At 40.9% G+C, this 18,130-nt stretch overlaps 1 protein-coding gene across 1 annotated transcript; it reads left to right on the plus strand.

Moving 5' to 3' along the window:
- The first annotated feature begins 169 nt into the window (after positions 1 to 169).
- On the plus strand, positions 170 to 14,707 carry LOC124150744 (protocadherin Fat 4-like). The gene is made up of 11 exons (XM_048393055.1): positions 170 to 346; positions 776 to 1,166; positions 1,687 to 1,871; positions 2,984 to 3,217; positions 6,924 to 7,168; positions 8,043 to 8,232; positions 9,317 to 9,853; positions 10,735 to 10,912; positions 11,644 to 11,693; positions 13,662 to 13,726; positions 14,308 to 14,707. The coding sequence occupies exons 1-11, from the start codon at positions 205 to 207 to the stop codon at positions 14,404 to 14,406; spliced, it is 2,316 nt and encodes a 771-aa protein (XP_048249012.1). The 5' UTR covers positions 170 to 204; the 3' UTR covers positions 14,407 to 14,707.
- The last annotated feature ends 3,423 nt before the right edge of the window (positions 14,708 to 18,130 follow it).

The following is an 18,130-nucleotide window of genomic DNA, read 5'->3' on the forward strand; positions in this document are numbered from 1 at the left end:
AATGTAAATTATTACGTTCACTTGGTCAATGATATATATTTCACAATGTGTCAATCGTTTTACGCTTGTCTTTGGGATCTGAAACATATGTGATTACATTTGAAATGTATCCATCCACTTGACATATTAATTAACAAGTTCTTTTCATGGTGTACACAGATTTCTCCGGTCAACGAGTTCGAGCCTGCATGGTCATCACCGACCATGGCGTACAACTCCACCTTTGTCAACATCACAGTGTTTGATGGCGTGGCTCTCGGCTCTGTTGTTACCGTGTATAACGCCGACGACGCGGACAAGGGACAAGATGGCGTTATAAGCTACGTCTTGAAGTCTGTCTCTACAGGTAAACGTTACTATTATTGTTATTTTAGCATTAATGACAGTAATACATTCAAGTCACATTATTCGTAACTCTATGTTCTACGAGTCTGAATCGAACAATCGGCTCTGCTTTTGGCAGAGAGTTTTCATATGAATATAGTAAGGGTGTTGTCGCTTTTTTGTAAGTCAAGAAGACATAAGGAACTCCATGGGTGGATACAGCTTTTTTTAAAAGGTGTGTGTGTGTGGGGTGGGGGGGGGGGGGGGGGGGGGTGGGGGTGGGGGTGGGGGGGTGCACAATTAAGATCTTTTTATTGTCTTTGGTGGTAATTTATACAGAAATAAAGATATTTTCGAAATAAAAAGTGGCACCCCCATCCATCCCCACCCCCCCCCCCCCCCCCCCCCCCCCTCTGTATCCGCCCATGAACTCCATATGTTTCTGTTATAGATACTGGCGTCAACGCATCCAATGTATTTACCCTTGACGCAACATCCGGAACACTGAGAACGGCGGCCCTTTTGAAGTCAAGAGGCGGACTTGTGTATAATGTCAACGTTGTTGCCAGGGACAACGGGTCACCACCTAAATCAATCGAAGGAGCACAGAGAATAATAATAGCAAGCAGTAATAATCCTCCGATCGTTTCCCAGAGAACTGATACCATCAGTGTTTTCGAGAACGCCACCATAGGGCTAGTTATTTACACGTTACAAGGATCTGACGTCAAGGGTGAACCTTTCAAGGTCAGTGACGATCTGTTTATGATGAATGGAACGTCTCTTCTCCTGAACGGAACGCTGGATTATGAGAAGATGCGACTTTATACAGTAACCATAACGTACGTATATGTTTCTGATAGTTCGCAGCATTCCTTTCTCTATGACTTAACACAAAACGCAAAGTAGTAATGATGGACGCCAATAATTTCCATTGCGAATCACCCCGTTAAGATTCGGACTAGATTTGATATTCACCAACCCATGCTTGTCGAAGGAGGCGACTAACGCTACGCATGCTCACAGGTCTATGCCTGGCATCGTATTTCATTTGCGTAGATCGAAATGCTCATGATGTCAACCACAAGATCGTCTGGTCCAGACTCGATTTAAATAAACCGACGAATAAACAAAACAAGGCGAATCCGAGGGTCAAACATATAGGCTTACACATTTATCACAAGCTCACATTGTTGCAGAAAAACGCATGGCACGAAATTATAAAGCATAACTGAGCATGTTATATTATGGAATGTAACTAAAAAACACTTTAATAATCAAGAGCAATTTCACAAGGATCCTGTTTGGCAACATTATGATGTTACTTATCATTTTAATCAGCATTACCATTTGTCGCCCCAGATCAATGGACGGGAAAGATACAACCATCTCTGTCAATGTTGTAAACATCAACGACGAAATACCTACCATCCAAAATTTTGGCCCAGTCCCTATTCTGGAGGAACAGCCAATCGGAACTGTTGCGGGAGGAGTTTTCTCCGTGATTGACAACGACGAAGGCGATACATTGACATATGATATTGTTGGTGAGATATACACTCAGTCTGTAATCTATTTTAAATCCTTTATCAATAGTTAATGTTCACACATCTGAGTCAGTGTGATTCCAGATACGTTGTAGAAAGACTTGAACACGCCAACACGTGGTGGAATGGGGTTTAACGTCGCGTCCAAGATTATTGCACTTATATAGCGACGTGCATGTACGTGTGTGTGTGTGTGGGGGGGGGGGGGGGGGGGGGGGGGCTGCTTGTACTAGTCCGGACTGATGCCGATTTATAGTCCTAGCTCTCTGAGATACCATGGCGCAGTTTAACATGAATACCCCACTCAGACACAGTATACTGACTCCGAGCCGACCAGTCCTTGTTTTAGCCCCTTAATGCCGAGCGCCAGACAGGGTAACAACAAGTACCATCTTTTAACGTCTTTTGGTATGACGCGGCCGGGGATTGAACCCCGGACCTTCCGCTCTCCGGGCGGACGCTCTACCAGTAGACCACGGAGGCGGTCTCACCAACTTGACTGTTACTGTCGTGACGAAATGGTATATTCGGTCATTTTTTTTTTGCCGTAACAATCCCGTAACACCAGATGTCTAGTATTTCAGAGCAAGCATGCATTTTTGTTTTGATGTTCAGTTAACATATTCTGATATGAATTAATCCGGATAAGCTGAATAGATATATATGATTATATAACGATTCTTGTAGAGACTGATATATGTATAAATTCACACAGAGAAGCTGTCCAAAGGTGCCATACTGTCCAATTAGCTCGTGCTCTGCGTGTATTTCCCGATCCACTAGCATTCATCAATTATACAGTTAGAGTAAGACTGGGCTCGACTGAATGACATTCCTAGGAAATCTGATTCACGTCCCTCCAAATGGCAGCTTCTTCGTCATTTCAACAATTGATCATTTCATAATAGAGCACCGTATTTACACAGAGAAATGCCCAAGTTTCACAGATGGTGTTACTTGCGTCTAGATATTGGATACTTTACCGGAAGAGCCCTACTGAACACTCGGGCAGGTTTGTCAGCTCTTCATACACCAGTTACTGCAGTACATAGTTCTGTTGTGGACGATAATAAGATGACGTTATATCATTCGAAATACTGTTTTTTCTGAAGGAAATAACAGTTTCTTCAGTATCAACACCACAACTGGCGTACTGACGACAAAACAAGCCCTTGATTATGAAAGCATGGGTAATGGTAGTCTGCAGCTGACCTTCAACGTCACCGACGCCGCAAGTCACATGGCTTCGGCAACCTTGACCTTCATTCTAACAGACATAAACGACAACACGCCGACATGTCCTCGCCAGATGTATACCGTCAACATAACTGAAGACTCAGGCAATTGTAAGTATTCGTACTGAATGTACACTCTCTCAAAAAAGAAACGCAACCCCTATATTTTCAAGATGTTTATGTCAATATTCAAGTTATTATAACACATTTATTATTGAAGACAACAATATGAAATTTGGCATGGTGGCAGTACAGTTACGCAAGTTTAAGTCCAGACTTAAATGGGGCTTCTTTCTCAGTACCTCGTATGAGCGCCACGATCACAGCATTACACCTCCTAGGAACAGAACGGATTAGACGCCGGCATCTTTCCTGAGGGATTGCTCTCCACTCCTCCTGCAGTGCAACGGCTAGTGCATCCAACGTCTGCGGCGGCGGTGTACGTGCACGTACTCGTCGGTCCAGATAACCCCAAAGATGTTCGATTGGGTTTATGTCTGGTGATCGGGAGGGCCATGGTAATACGTTGACGTTAGAATTCTGGAGAAAATTCACTGTTGCATGAGCAGTGTGCGGTCGGGCATTGTCGTGTTGATAGAGCTCCCTCTGTTGGTCAATAATCGGCAGAAGATGAGGCTGTAAGACATCATTGATACAGCGCTGGGCTGCCACGAATGATCACCAAGTCTGATCTTTGGTTGTAAGACATGGCCCCCTTCACCATGACGCTCCCTCCTCCAAATCTGTCGACCTGCCGAACACAGTTCGGGGAAAAACGTTCGTTTCCTCTTCTATAGACACTCTGTCTTCCGTCACGGCGTTGTAAGAGAAAACGTGATTCGTCACTAAACCAGACGCGCCTCCAGTTTCTTAGGTTCCATATCGGGACGTTGGTGCACTACCTGAGTCGTTGGCGTCGATGTTGGTGGCGTAAAACAGGTCCAATAAGTGGTCTTCTTGCACGTAGACCGGCCTCTCGTAGACGGTTCCTAATTGTTTGTGCGGACACTCTTCTCAAACCTGGCACCTGTGTTGCAGTGACGGTGGGTGTGGCTAGCCGATAACGTAGATGGGTGACCAGGATGAATCGATCCTGAGGTGGTGTGGTAACCCTTGGCCTACCACTTCTTGGGCAATCTTCAGTTGCATGAAACTGGGTGTATCGGCTCCAAAGTCGGGAAATCGTTGTTTTATGAACATTGAGGTGCCGGGAAACGTTTCCAAAGCTTTGTCCGGCCTAAATACGACCAATGGCGATAGTTCGAACTGCAGCACTCAACCGTGGCACATTCGACCTTGTCTTTTGGTGAAAATGATAGAGTGAATCGCTAATCAACACCTGCTTTTATAAACCCATACTTCTACTGGTCTTTCGATGAATTGTACGTGCATGAGGCTTTTAGCATGGGCCACCTGAAAATTGTGCTCTCTATGATGAAAGAAACAATAAAATGCCCTTGTGCACGAAAATTGGTGTGTTTGGGCGCTTACGTTAAAAAACAGTGTACATGGTATAAGTGCATATCCGAAAAATTGCATTGACAATCAATATTTTTCTTCTAGGGGTTTTCTCACATTTTCAGACTGGGGTTGCGGTTGAGAGAGTGTATATGTCCTTTTTTGAACAGGACTTTTTCTAACAATTTTGAAAACCTCTTGTTTTTAGATGATGGAGAGTCTCATAAAACTTGAGCTTGGAAGCATAAGATGAGCTTGGAAATGAGAAGGTCGTAGCAACCTTGACTTATATACAGTAAACTACGTTTATAACGAACACGCTTATAACGAACTGACGGGTATAAGGAACGTATTTTTAGTCCTGACCATTTGTTGTAAATATGCTGTATGTATGCTTATAACGAACTACGGTTATTACGAACTAAAGTTAGCAGTCCCCTCGAGTTCGTTAAAACCGTAGTCTTCTGTATATCCGTTTACGCGACACAAGAGTTCCCATCCTTATGACGAAACAGACTACATGACTGCATCTGTGTCATCAGACGGTTGATAAATGTACTGTGATACACGGTCCTGACACGACCTTGACTACACGGTATCGACAATATAAAAATCTCATGTCCTAGATATGAGTTTGAAGTTGCCGTATATATGATACTTCTCATTTTCCCTATACATAAGGTACAAGTCTTTTTATTAAATCGATTTCTAATTGTAGGGGGGCGGTCGGGTAGCCTAGTGGTTACAGCATTCGCTCGTCACGCCGAAGACCCGGGTTCGATTCCCGACATGGGTACAATGCGTGAAGCTCATTTCTGGTGTCCCCCCGCCGTGATATTGCTGGAATATTGCTAAAAGCGGCGTAAAACCATACTCACTCACTCACTCTAATTGTAGGGGTGACAGGTTGTAGAAATAATGTAACAAAATGGTGAACTAATTTATGTCTCCAACAAACTTGATTAAATTACAGGTATTTAGTTATTTTGAAGTACCTATGTACGAGTTGGTTTGAAATAACTCCCCAATAGTAATACTTATTCTGAATTATTCTCCAACTTGAAATTCGACCTTTCTGAACCAGACTTACCCTTCAATCTTCACTGCCCCTGGCTACCAGAATAGTTGTTTATAGAGGCAGTGCTACTGACAAATTGCATGGACCCATTGGATCTGTAATTATGTTCACTTTAACGTGATGATTTACTGGTGGAAATAAACCTGCTGGTCTGAGTTCATTGCTATCGGAACCTCCCTGAAGTATGGCTGAAAACCGCCGAATGAGATAAATTGTCCATTTTGGTTTCCGATGATTTTGCAGCAGTCAGTGGCTAGGGTGTGTTTTACGTAACTGTGTGTCTTCTGAAACAGTTTTCATCAAGTTTGATATCTGTTTGCACTATTTTTGTGTGCAAAGGCATGTTGATTTTGAGGTGTTTGAGGTATTGGAATTAGATACTTGATTTTGAACAATCAGAATCAATTTTTCCTCACTGTAAATCTTTTTCTTCAGACGCCAAAGGGAACTCATTTTGTTCAGAAGTGAAAGGAAACAAATTTGTAAATTTACAAATTTAATATTCAGTCAATTGTCCAAGGATGAATGAGAACAGAAATACACATGCCTAAGGGCAATGTGATCTACTTGGATTAAACGGTTACTAGTGTCTACAAACGAGGGCCAATACTCTGTGCCGTAAAGAACGTATATATGGACATTAAACTGACTGAAAGAGTAAACTGTCGATTTACTTTTGTATGCCTCAGTTACACAAATTATGTCGGATACAATTCCCTATTTTCACTTTACCATATGTGGCCGTGTTGTTATTGTTGAATAATTGACTTGCCATTGCATGTGCATGACGGGACAGAGGATACGCATGCCCTTATGCCAACATCTGGTATCATTACTATTTGATAGTGATTCATATAAACACATGCTCATTTTATGGACGGAAAACTAAAATGGATTCTGCTTTAAGAAGAGCTTTCTTATATTAATCATAATAAAAACATCATTTTTGTCGCGTTTTTGTCGCTTTTATTCATTATTGTACAATTGCGATTATTATTTTTACTTTGTTGGGTATGTGTTCATTAATGTCAGCTGAATGTTGTGAGTCAACTTTCTTTCGCGCAATCCATGTCGCCAGTCCCCAAGTACCCGATCACAGGTTGATATGTGATTATAATTTTAACGCCATGGTAGTACTGTCTGCATGTCAACAATACTTATATATGATAATGTCATCAATTTTGTGTTTCAGTGAGTTTTATCTACCATTTTTCTCGACCAATATGGATAAAGAATATGTGATTTATGATATCATGTTTATGGTAAACTAATGTGTTCCAGTTTCGACAATATTCACGCACGAGTGCACGGATGCTGATGCCGGAAGTAACGGGGAGATAACCCTAACCATTAAGGAAGGAGACGCAGATAAACTCTTCAACATCAGTGATAACCAAGTGACAGTGGGCACCATCGACTACGAAACGTTAAGCCGTGATGACCCCACCTACTCCCTCACACTGGCCGTGTCCGACAACTCTCAGAACGAGGCTATGAGGACGGCATACGTCATACTAGTGGTCACGGTGAGTTTACTAGTGAGTTGCTATGTGGCAATTGCGTTGAAATGAGTGGAAATTACAATCATTTTATTATGTTATTTATGTCATAATTGCAACGGTTCTGTCATCATTTTATGCGTTTGGCGTTTTTAGACATGGTGTAACCTTGTTGCAAAGAAAACTACTTCATTTAGAAAACATCCTTTCGTGCATAATAGTAGAGTCAAGTGAACTGATAAAGAATGTTGTCAGCCACTGTACAGGGAGCAGTCAGTTGTATTTTTTTATTTCATGTTGAATGAAAATATGTCTTTGGTATTTTTGTCCTTGCTGTTACCTGAACCATGTCAAAATGTCCTTGGTGTAATTTAATATGTCCTTGGTGTTACCACAAGTCAGCAATTATTAACTTTGAAGAGCATGATTTTCAAAGACTACGAAGAACATGTTCAATAAATTTTCATCATTTTGGTAGTGTGAGAAGAGAAAATTATAAATATTTGTTCTTATTTCTCACAAAGAGTGATGAGCCAGGCTTTAAAACCTGGTGGTATTAAAAGAGAAATTCTTTTCTTGGCAGAGGTGAAACATTAGTTTTACAATTATACACTGAAATTAATATTGTATTTATTTTTTTGTCTGCACAATATCGGTTACACTTTTACTGTTTATCCGGTACATTTCAAGAATGACAAAACTATTCTTCTTTGTGTGGGCATAATTTACCCAACTATTTGTTAAGTTTAGATGTTTCTTGTTGAATCATAAAAGTTGGAATTTTAAAGTTTTATTTTTGTTTTTGAAATTATCATAAAGTAGCAGAGGTTTTCAAGAATATGCTACGTGTGGTGACTTCGACAGGCAGTGTCCATTGACTGACGTCCTTCAGTACTTGCAGGTTCTTCCGCGGAACGAGTATGCACCGATTTGGAATTCACCCTCCCTGGACAACAACACTGGTCAGTTCCCTGTCCAAGCCTTGTCCGAGGACATCAAACCAGGCACCGTGGTGGCAACATTTTCTGCTTCTGACCAGGACAGGGGTCAAGATGGTCGGGTCAGATATAGTATATACACCGCTGTATCTGGTAAGTATATGGAAATAGGGATCTATCGTAGTTGGGTGGTTCAAATAATGGGACGTCACCCCACAGACCCGATTCCATTCCCAACATGAAACTACTCTCTCACTGTCCTGGAATGGCTTCAATATGTGTCGATGTAAAACCCACACAATTATTTTTATTTTCCAATTTTCCAACCAGTAATGATCTACAAATCGGGAACGTCCAGGCGAACCGGATCCTTACAAACGAGGTTTCACTGTACACAGGATCTTTTATTCGTGTGCACCATATTCTTCTTTGTTTTCGTCTTGATATACAATGACGGTCACCTGAAATACACATGTACAACAAATATTTTACTATTTATTCATGTACACCGCGCTTCAGTTTGGTAGTATGTATTATACTGTTATATCGGACAAGTTTATATTTTCTGTATCACCAACCCCTTTGAAGATCCGGGGTAGAGTAGGTCTTCAGCAACCTATGCATGCCGTAAAAGGCGACTACGCTTGCCGTAAGAGGCGACTAACGGGATCGGGTGGTCAGGCTCGCTGACTTGGTTGATGCATGTCATCGATCCCAATTGCGTGGATCGATGCTCATGATATTAATCACTGTATTGTCTGGTCCAGACTCAATCATTTACAGACCGCCGTCATATAACTGGAATATTGTTGAGTGCGGCGTTAAACAACAAACGATCCAACCAACCAACTTTCATTTTCACCAACGAAGTAGTAAAAAATAGAAACAGCTAAGTGTTATCAAGTATCTGTATTTGCAGAATCAATTTATTCTATGGGCTAGATCCAGCTCTCGACAACCCCAAAATGGAAACTACCCATTATCTTTATGGATTAGGATTTATATTCATATATGTTCATAAATGGTCAAAATTATTTTAAATGAAAACATGAAAATATTAAACTGTATTGGAACAATGTCGTTTCTCGTATAATGTGTATGTCACCGTTGTTATTTCTTACTTTTCATCCCTCATTTGCGCACTCCCTTAACACTCACTCACTCACTCACTCACTATCTCACTCCACCACTCACTCACTCACTCACTCACTCACTCACTCACTCACTTTTGTCTTAGATACCGGAACCAACTCCATGGACATGTTTACGATCGATGAGGTCACCGGAGTCCTATCGACGGCGAGAAACATCGACGCAGATGTCGCAACAAACGGAAGTCTTTATCACGACATCACAATCCGTGCCGAAGACTCAGCTAGTGTCCCTGAATTCACATCGGGCGTCCTGAGAATCTACCTGACCAATTACAATGACAATCCACCCATCTTCACCAAGTCTCTGTACACCATCCGCGTAACATGCTACAGCTTCAACGGCGATGTCGTGTCTTCCGTCCTCGCCAACGACATCGATAATGCAAATCTGTATTACAACATCAACGGCAGCAGCAGATACGTGTTCGTCAACCTCACTAGCGGTGGGATCATATTGATATACACGCCAGCAGAACTCGGAATGAAGTCTGTTACTTCCGATATTTTCGTTGTCAAGGTCACGGACAGAGGGGTTCCAGAGCTTCAGGACTACGCTGTTGTCTACCTCCTCTTCACCGACTGTGACAGACCAACGGTATCAACAACTGCAACATCGACCAGTGAGAATAATCATGTTTTTTTAAACTATGCATAGTATCTCCCTGTGACTAAAGGATGTTTACCTTGACTACTTGCGTACCATACCCGTGAAGATCAGAGTAGAATAGGTCTTCAGATGCTTGTAAAAGGCGACTATGCTTGTTGTAAGAGGCAACTGACGGGATTGGGCTCGCTGACTTGTTTGATGCATGTCGTATCCCAAATGCGTGGCTCGATGCGCATGATATCAATCACTGGACTGTCTGGTCCAGACTCGATTATGTGCAGACCGCCGTCATATAGCTGGAACATTGCTGAGTGCGGCGTTAAACAACAAACAAACAAACGTGTGTACCAGTGTTGCATATACGATTAACCCTATAGAGGAACAAGTCAGAGAGAATAAAACCAATTGAACCCGAGAAAGCATTTACAATGTCCGCAATAGTAACGCCAACGAGAAGAATGTCTATTAACAACACACAAAGCACGTATACATGTTACAGTGAGTCTGTGAGTGGGTTTGGTTTTCCGTCGTATTGGCAGTATTTCAGTGATATCGCGGCGTGTGTGGTACTGATATTAGCCGATAACCACTCTAATGAAACCAGCCGGTATGTGCTATGTTAATTAGAACAAGCAAGGTTAAGTAATTCTGGTAAGAAGAGAGGTTTGACTTCTTTTATAAGATCATTAATTGTCAATAAATATATCTAACAAGTTCAAGGTCCAAATGCATTCAAGTGGGTACTCTGTTTAAGCTGGAGTTAACATTTTCCCATAGTTTAAAACACAGCCAACAGAACTGCGAATATGACACGCCTAGTAATAACAAGATTCCACTGCAAATGGTTGAAATCAGTGGTTGTAAGTTCAGTGCAAATGATTGAAATATTTCCAGCAACACCCACAACAGTCCTGACAACTACACTGGAGGAAACCACACAGCCGTCGACCAATGAGAGTGCGTGTAGCCCACCACGTGGTCAAGTTATGGAGTTATGGGCCACGAGAACCATCTGTGGTATGCTTGGACTGGGGCTCCTGGGAGCAATAGGGGCCAACATAAGGAACAACCGGTCAGTCCGCCTTAAAGAACCATTGTACATGGCAGACAACTCGTTCTTTGTTCATTTACGGCAGCATTAGGCAACCATACTATGTGTGTGATGTTTCAGAATATATGAAATTAAAAATTATTCTTGGTATCAATATCACACTATTCTCAGTCAGTTCATCATAACAAGAAACACCAAGTCAGTATTCTTTCAGCAATAAAGAAAATACTATGCTATTTAATGAGGGATTATAGGATATATGACACGTATTTTATTCTATGGTCAATATTACAGTTAACGATTGAAGTGTATCATTATATTGAGTCCGAACCGACCATTCCTTGTTTTATCACAGTAATGCTGAGGTGATGAGTAAGGTATAACGCGGTTAGTGGTTCGAACCAAAGACCTTCCTCTCTCTGAGCAGACGCTCGATCTACTGCACCATGCAGGCGTTTCCATAAGGTAACATAGGTGGCAGAGATCTGTAGTAAGAACTTAGGTATTTTGAAATGAATGGTATTGTGCATCTTCACAGATCCATGCCTTTTCTGACAATCACTCTGACGGTAAATGTTTAGAAGCTACTGCTATTATAATTCAATAAGACAGTTTTAAAGAGTGAATGTACTCTTCTACAGTAGAGTGGAGTAGAAGCAAGATTCCGTGGTGTTTTCCTAAACCACAACGCTGTGTCACCTTCCTAGTCTTGGTTAAGAAAATCTCGTAATATGAAATCAATGAAATTTCAGGGCACGGGCTGCGGCGGCAGTAGATACGATGCGGGCGAAACAGGGGAAAGGTATGATCACCAATATGGTGCTTTATATAATCATACTGAAAGTATGCTCTATAACACGAAACCACACACACAATAAATCTTAGCAGGAGTACTGCTGTGCGATGTCAGGGAACATAAACTAATGGTTTTTTATACAAATTGTGAGTGGCGGGTGCTACCGTTAAGTTAGGACATGCTTACCCATTTCGCGAACACCGGGTGGCATCAATCATTTCCAGTGATCCATTCATATAGTTTTCACATTTTGTTTTTTACATCCAATGGAATCTGTTTCGTAGGACAATCAAGACTGGTTGTTCTCTGGGGTTTACGTTTTATATTTAATTGTAGCATTTAGCACATGCAGCTTCTTGTAAACCTCGTTGGCTTTCCAGACAAAAATAAAATTAATAAAACATTGAGAACAGTTATGACACTTCCTTAATTTAAAATAACTTCTACATTGAAATGAAACAGATAAACGTTCCGTGTGGAAAATATGTGACGAATGAACCTGACCTCTTTGTAGTCAGTATTTATATTGTGTGAGCACCTATGTGTGACGCCCATGTGATGTGTTCCCTGCTGCTGATGCACAAGTGCAAAGTCTGATATATCGCTCCAACATCCTCAGACAGGGATTACATGACATATGGAGCCCTGAACAATCTTGAGGATAAAAACGTTTATCCTGTTTGTTATGTTTTCTCATCAAACGTGTTGTCTAATTACTTATATATGAATATTGTTGTAGGTATCATAATGTCAATAGAAAGCAACAACACCTTTCCCATAATCATAACAAAATTCTACCAAAAACTATATCTTGAGCATGTTTTTAATCAATCACCATCATATTGTAATGATACAAGGTGTTGCGAAAAGTCGAGGGTATGATGCCCCACAAGTGTCACCCGGCAGAAACATATGCAAAACAAAGTAAATTGTTCATCTGAAAAAAACATGGGAACATATGTCAAAATAGTAAAATTGCATAGGACATTGTTTTTTTGCAAATTTGGAAATGTTTTAAAATCTTTGCCGAGTGAAGCCTTGAATGTTGTAACCTTGATAAAACAACTTGCGAGGAAAAGTTGCATGACACTTTTTGAAATCTTGGTAGAAAGGGCATGCTCCAGTGTACCTCAGAAGAAATATAGACACTAAAAAGCTGGATGTGCTGGAATATTGTTGGACATAAACAGAAAGTTGACTGTTGGAAAATTGAAGTCATATATCTTATTACACATTGTACATTTTATGATTTAAGCCTTTAAGCATTTCAACCTTTTAACAGTTAATGTCAAAATATTCTATCATGTGTCACCGTTGCCGAGGTCGGCTAAACACCACCTTTAAATCATACATATGAGATGTTGATCCGAGTCGACACGTCAAGTACGAAGAAAAATAGTTCCATCAATTTTATAAGTACATTAATATACATGTGGTTTCAGGATAATGTAATACACAGCCAACGGTTCATTGCTTCAGATAATGGAGAGTGAACGTTGAAACAGTAGAGTGACGTCAAAAACGTGTTTTAATAAATCGGGCTTATAGTGGTAATTTATTGGTTCTTATTCCCATTACTATAGCAAACATGGTTGAGGTAATATTAACGTCAGATCAGCAATATTTCAGCCATATCGTGATTTTACACCAAATGGAAACACATCCGGTGTTACATACAAATATCATCTCTTAGTGAAGCAGATAACTTGCACTATTGTACAAGTGATACAAGAAACTTGCATGGTCCCTCGTTGTGGGTAACTGGGCTGGTCAGTCACCGAAAATGCAACATTGCCGCAAACTTTCCTTTCGAATGTCCTTATTTTGTCTAGTTGTGCAGATTTAGATTTAGTTTTATTGTGCACATTTTTGCAGATACTTTTAACGTTTGGTCTAATTCTACCATGCAATGGTCCTACATTGTACGTATCTTGAACCACGTCAACTGATAACCTGACAGTGTTTGTGTTTCAGTCGCACCCATAAGTGTACTGGATAGAGGGAACACAGCGGAAAAGAAAATCAGAGTACGTGATCTTGTGAGTACTAGAATCGTGTGTCCAAAACCACTGGGTTTTTACTTTTGTTGTGACAGGCAGATCGAGAGAAGGTTACACGTGAACGTAAGCAATATGGTGCCTGTAAATTTTGCTGGTCATCTGTTTAACACCTCACTTGGTAATATTCCAGCTATATGGCGGCTGTCTTTAAATAACATTGTCTGTACCAGAGAGTGATTGATATTATGAAAATATGCCTCGCCGTCGGGGTTTGATGATACACGAACCTGACCATCTGGTCCATTTATTTGTTCTTTGGACAAACATAGGATGCTTAGTGTAAGGATAAGGATCTTCTCAATTTCATATCAGTGTAGTTTTATGCCGTTTTAGGGATGTTTATAAGACACCAAGTTCGCTACATCTGACGGTACAAAGTCTAATTCCTGTCGTTCGCCACCAATGGATGTGTGACTGACGACTAGACTTGGACTGAAAACGATCACCAATACGTGACACATAGTTCTCAGTAGACATTTGTGAAAACACGTTCTAAGACATTTTATTGGTATTGTTTGTTGGGCTTTTAGTAATTTCAAACATTATTCTGATTTAAACAGATAGCGGGTGAGACTGACGGAGTACCGCCAGGTTTCGGGAAAGATATGCTTACCTCCAGCGCTCCAGTGGGTCATCCAACCATGAAATATGACCCCTAAATCAGGGACCCAAATCTACATGTAGTCCCTTTGACATAAGCACAGACTTGTACATTTCGATGTTGATCAAATTTGCGATGTTGGTGTTATTTTGAAAGGGACATTTGATTTGATACCTTCCAACGATATGCCTCTATCCTCTGGAAGCGATACTATATTTTAAATGTTTCCTTACACCTATTATTGTCACAACCATAACAAAACATATTACATTCAAGGACGGAATATTTACTAAAAAATCCCATTGTACAATTATCGCTTTTGGATATCATGTACTGTGAACAATGATATGCAAATTGTTTTTACGATTGTTTTCCCTTTCTTTGAAACTAGGATAATATCGCGCTTCGATAGGTTTGTTAAAATAATATTTTCTATATGTTTAATGTGCATGTGAACATACAATGATCGTACTATAATTGATATCTATTACACATGCATATACATTACCCAACACTGGTTGTCGATGTCCTTCGCAAATTAAATCTTATTACGAGATGGGGTGAATTTTTTCAACATTCTACAATGCTAAGTTAACATTAAATTTTTGAAGAGGGTACACTCTTTTATGATAATTCTATAAGTTTTATTTGAGATATGATCTGTAGGGATTATCTGTAGAGAAAACACTTTGTTTGTTTCGTCCAAAGTTGTTACAGTCTGCATTGTGAATGTATAGACTGATAGACAGGGTGCCCGGTATTACCGGTATATCGGTATTTTAAGGTTCATTCTTTCCATGCTACGTATCACAATATAATGTGTTAATGCCCGGAGTATCGGGTGATTTCAAACAGCGATTTTTTAGTATGTGTTTTATGTTATACACTTGCCAAATCATGTACCTTCGAAATGTTTCCGTAATTCCAAAATGCAAGTTCGCATTCTGTGGCAGTGGTGTAACCCCAAGTTGGTTGGTTGGTTTGTTGTTTAACGCCGCACTCAGCAATATTCCAGCTATATGACGACGGTCTGTAAATAATCGAGTCTGGACCAGACAATCCAGTGATTGTTATCATGAGCATCGACCCACGCAATTGGGATCGATGACATGCATCAACCAAGTCAACGAGCCTGACCACCCAATCCCGTTAGTCGCCTTTTACGACAAGCATAGTCACCTTTTACGGCAAGCATGGGTTGCTGAAGACCCCGGAATCTTCACAGGTCGTAACCCCAAGTCTTCATAGTCCCGGAGCATGCATCCGTGCGTATTTATTGAATGAGTAAACATTGTGATGTTCCAGGATCTTGTTTTGTTCCATTTATGAACTTTAATTCCTGCATTGATGTTTCGAATTGCTTCTGAATTCAAACGTTTGAATTATACAATATATTTTGATACGTATCGCAATGTTACGGAAGCCTTTTAGGGCCATGTTGTTGTTTTTTAAAATTCGATACTATCTTGAAGTTTCAACTTCTGTATCTTAAAATTTCAACTTCTGTATCTTGAAATTTCAACTTACTATCTAGAAATTTCAACTTAGTTTCTTGAAATTTCAACTTAGTATCTTGAAATTGCAAGATAGTATCGAAATTATTTTTTTTTTAAATGGCCGTACAATGTGGTGACGAGCGTAAATAAATAAGCGAAGCATCCTGTAAAACGCACAGAAAGGCTTCCATTTGTCCAGTCTGCTCTGTTTGTAGAATAATTGCGGATACGTCAGATACAAAGGCAAGTAACCTACACACTGAAGTAGATTTACATAAGGTGAGGTGAAGTGAAATGGATGGGGTTTAACGTCGCGTCCAAGATTATTGCACTTACATAGCGACGTGCATGTACGTGTGTGTGTTTGTGTGGCTGCCTGTACTAGTCCGGACTGATGCCGATTTATAGTGCTAGCTCACTGAGATACGATGCCGCAGTTTAACATGAATACCCCAATCAGACGCAGTATACTGACTCCGAGCCGACCAGTCCTTGTTTTAGCCCCTTAATGCCGAGCGCCAGACAGGGTAACAACAAATACCATCTTTTAACGTCTTTTGGTATGACGTGGGCGGGGATCGAACCCCGGACCTTCCGCTCTCCGGGCGGACGCTCTACCACTAGACCACGGAGGCGGTCAGATTTACATAAAGATGCCAGGTATGTCATTTCACAAGAATTGACGTCCTTCGAACCGATACCCTGACAGCTCACTCAAATCCACAAACCACGCATGTATCACGTTTGTCCGCAGGCGGACGCATTCATGAATCATTATTACTCGCTAAATATACAATGCGACCGACATCTGGATGAAATGGGAAAGCACTTTTAGACAATGGAGTGTGTATATTTTCAGTGACATGCCGTAATTTTCGAGGCTGTCATGTTCCTTGTCGCTTGCAGTTTTATGTATAACAAAACAACTGAATGGTGGACTATAATCCAAGTAAAATAATTGTCAGCTACACATGCAATAACCTAACAGTCACTTCTCGTCACGGTACGTAGCGTTTGTGGCCCTCTCCAAACACCCAATCAGGGATATTGCCTAAAACTAAAACGAAACATGCGAAAATATGTATCAAGTTTGATATGTGTGTGTATGTCTATGTATAGACGAAGCAAATGAACATCACATTAGCTCTTTATCTACCACGGCTGCATGTAGGTCGAATCGACCTGACTCTATGTCAGTGTTTCTTCCACACACTTATGATAATTCGTGTCAAGGCTTTGTTTGTTTGTTAATTGTTTAAAGCTGTACGCCGCAAAATTCCTAGGGGGTTGTAAATAATCGACATTTTACCAGACAGAAGTGAGTTTGGTTTTACGCCGCTTTTAGCAATAGTTTCCAGCAATATCACGGCGGGGGACACCAGAAATCAGCTTCACACATTGTACACATGTCGGGAGTCGAACCCGGGTCTTCGGCGTGACGAGCGAACGCTTTAACCACTAGGCTACCCGACCGCCCCTACCAGGCAGAAAGTGATGTATATTATGAGCAACGTCGTACGATGACACGCAGTCACAGATCCAGCCAACCCGATGCATTAAGTCGCCTCTTTGAACAAGGGGAGGTTTCGGGGGACAAATTCTAATCCAGAACCCCCGCAGAGACATTTCATGATGCTTCTGTATGCAACATATCTCTCTTAATTAACTGTGATTATGCACTGATGTCAATCACTGGATTGTCTGGTCCAGGTCCGTCTGTTTATAGACCGTCGTCATGTATCTGGGATATTGCTGAATGTGTCGATATGCCACGCGTTGACGACACGGACAAGGGATAAGATGGCGGCATTAGCTTCATCTTGAAGTCTGCCTTCACGTACCTTCAGCAACCCAAATGTGTCGTGCTAGGCGACTGACGGGACCGGGTGGTCATGCTCGCTGACTCGGTCATGCATGTCATCGTATCCCAATTGCGTAGATCGATGCCCATGATATCAATCACTGAATTGGCTGGTCCAGACCCGATTATGAACAGACTGCCGTGATAGCACTGGAATATTGCTGAGTGCGGCTTTAAACAACAAACAAAACATTGCGAATCCTAACGGGTGTAAGCTGGAGTTGATGTAGTCATTAAAAATTACAAAAAGTATGTTTAGTGTTTTTATTCTGTAAGATATACTCTAATACATATACCACATTGTAATCTCAGAGTGTCAACGGTTGGTTCTCTTCTAACATTGCAATCCTCACCAAGAATAACTGTAGGCTTCTATAGTGATGATTTTGAGCAGGAGCAATCCTAATATTTGTATGAAAAATTAA

Source organism: Haliotis rufescens, unplaced genomic scaffold, assembly GCF_023055435.1.
Source record: "Haliotis rufescens isolate VD_foot unplaced genomic scaffold, xgHalRufe1.0.p SCAF_111, whole genome shotgun sequence".
In the NCBI taxonomy this organism is placed as follows: Eukaryota; Metazoa; Mollusca; class Gastropoda; order Lepetellida; family Haliotidae; genus Haliotis; species Haliotis rufescens.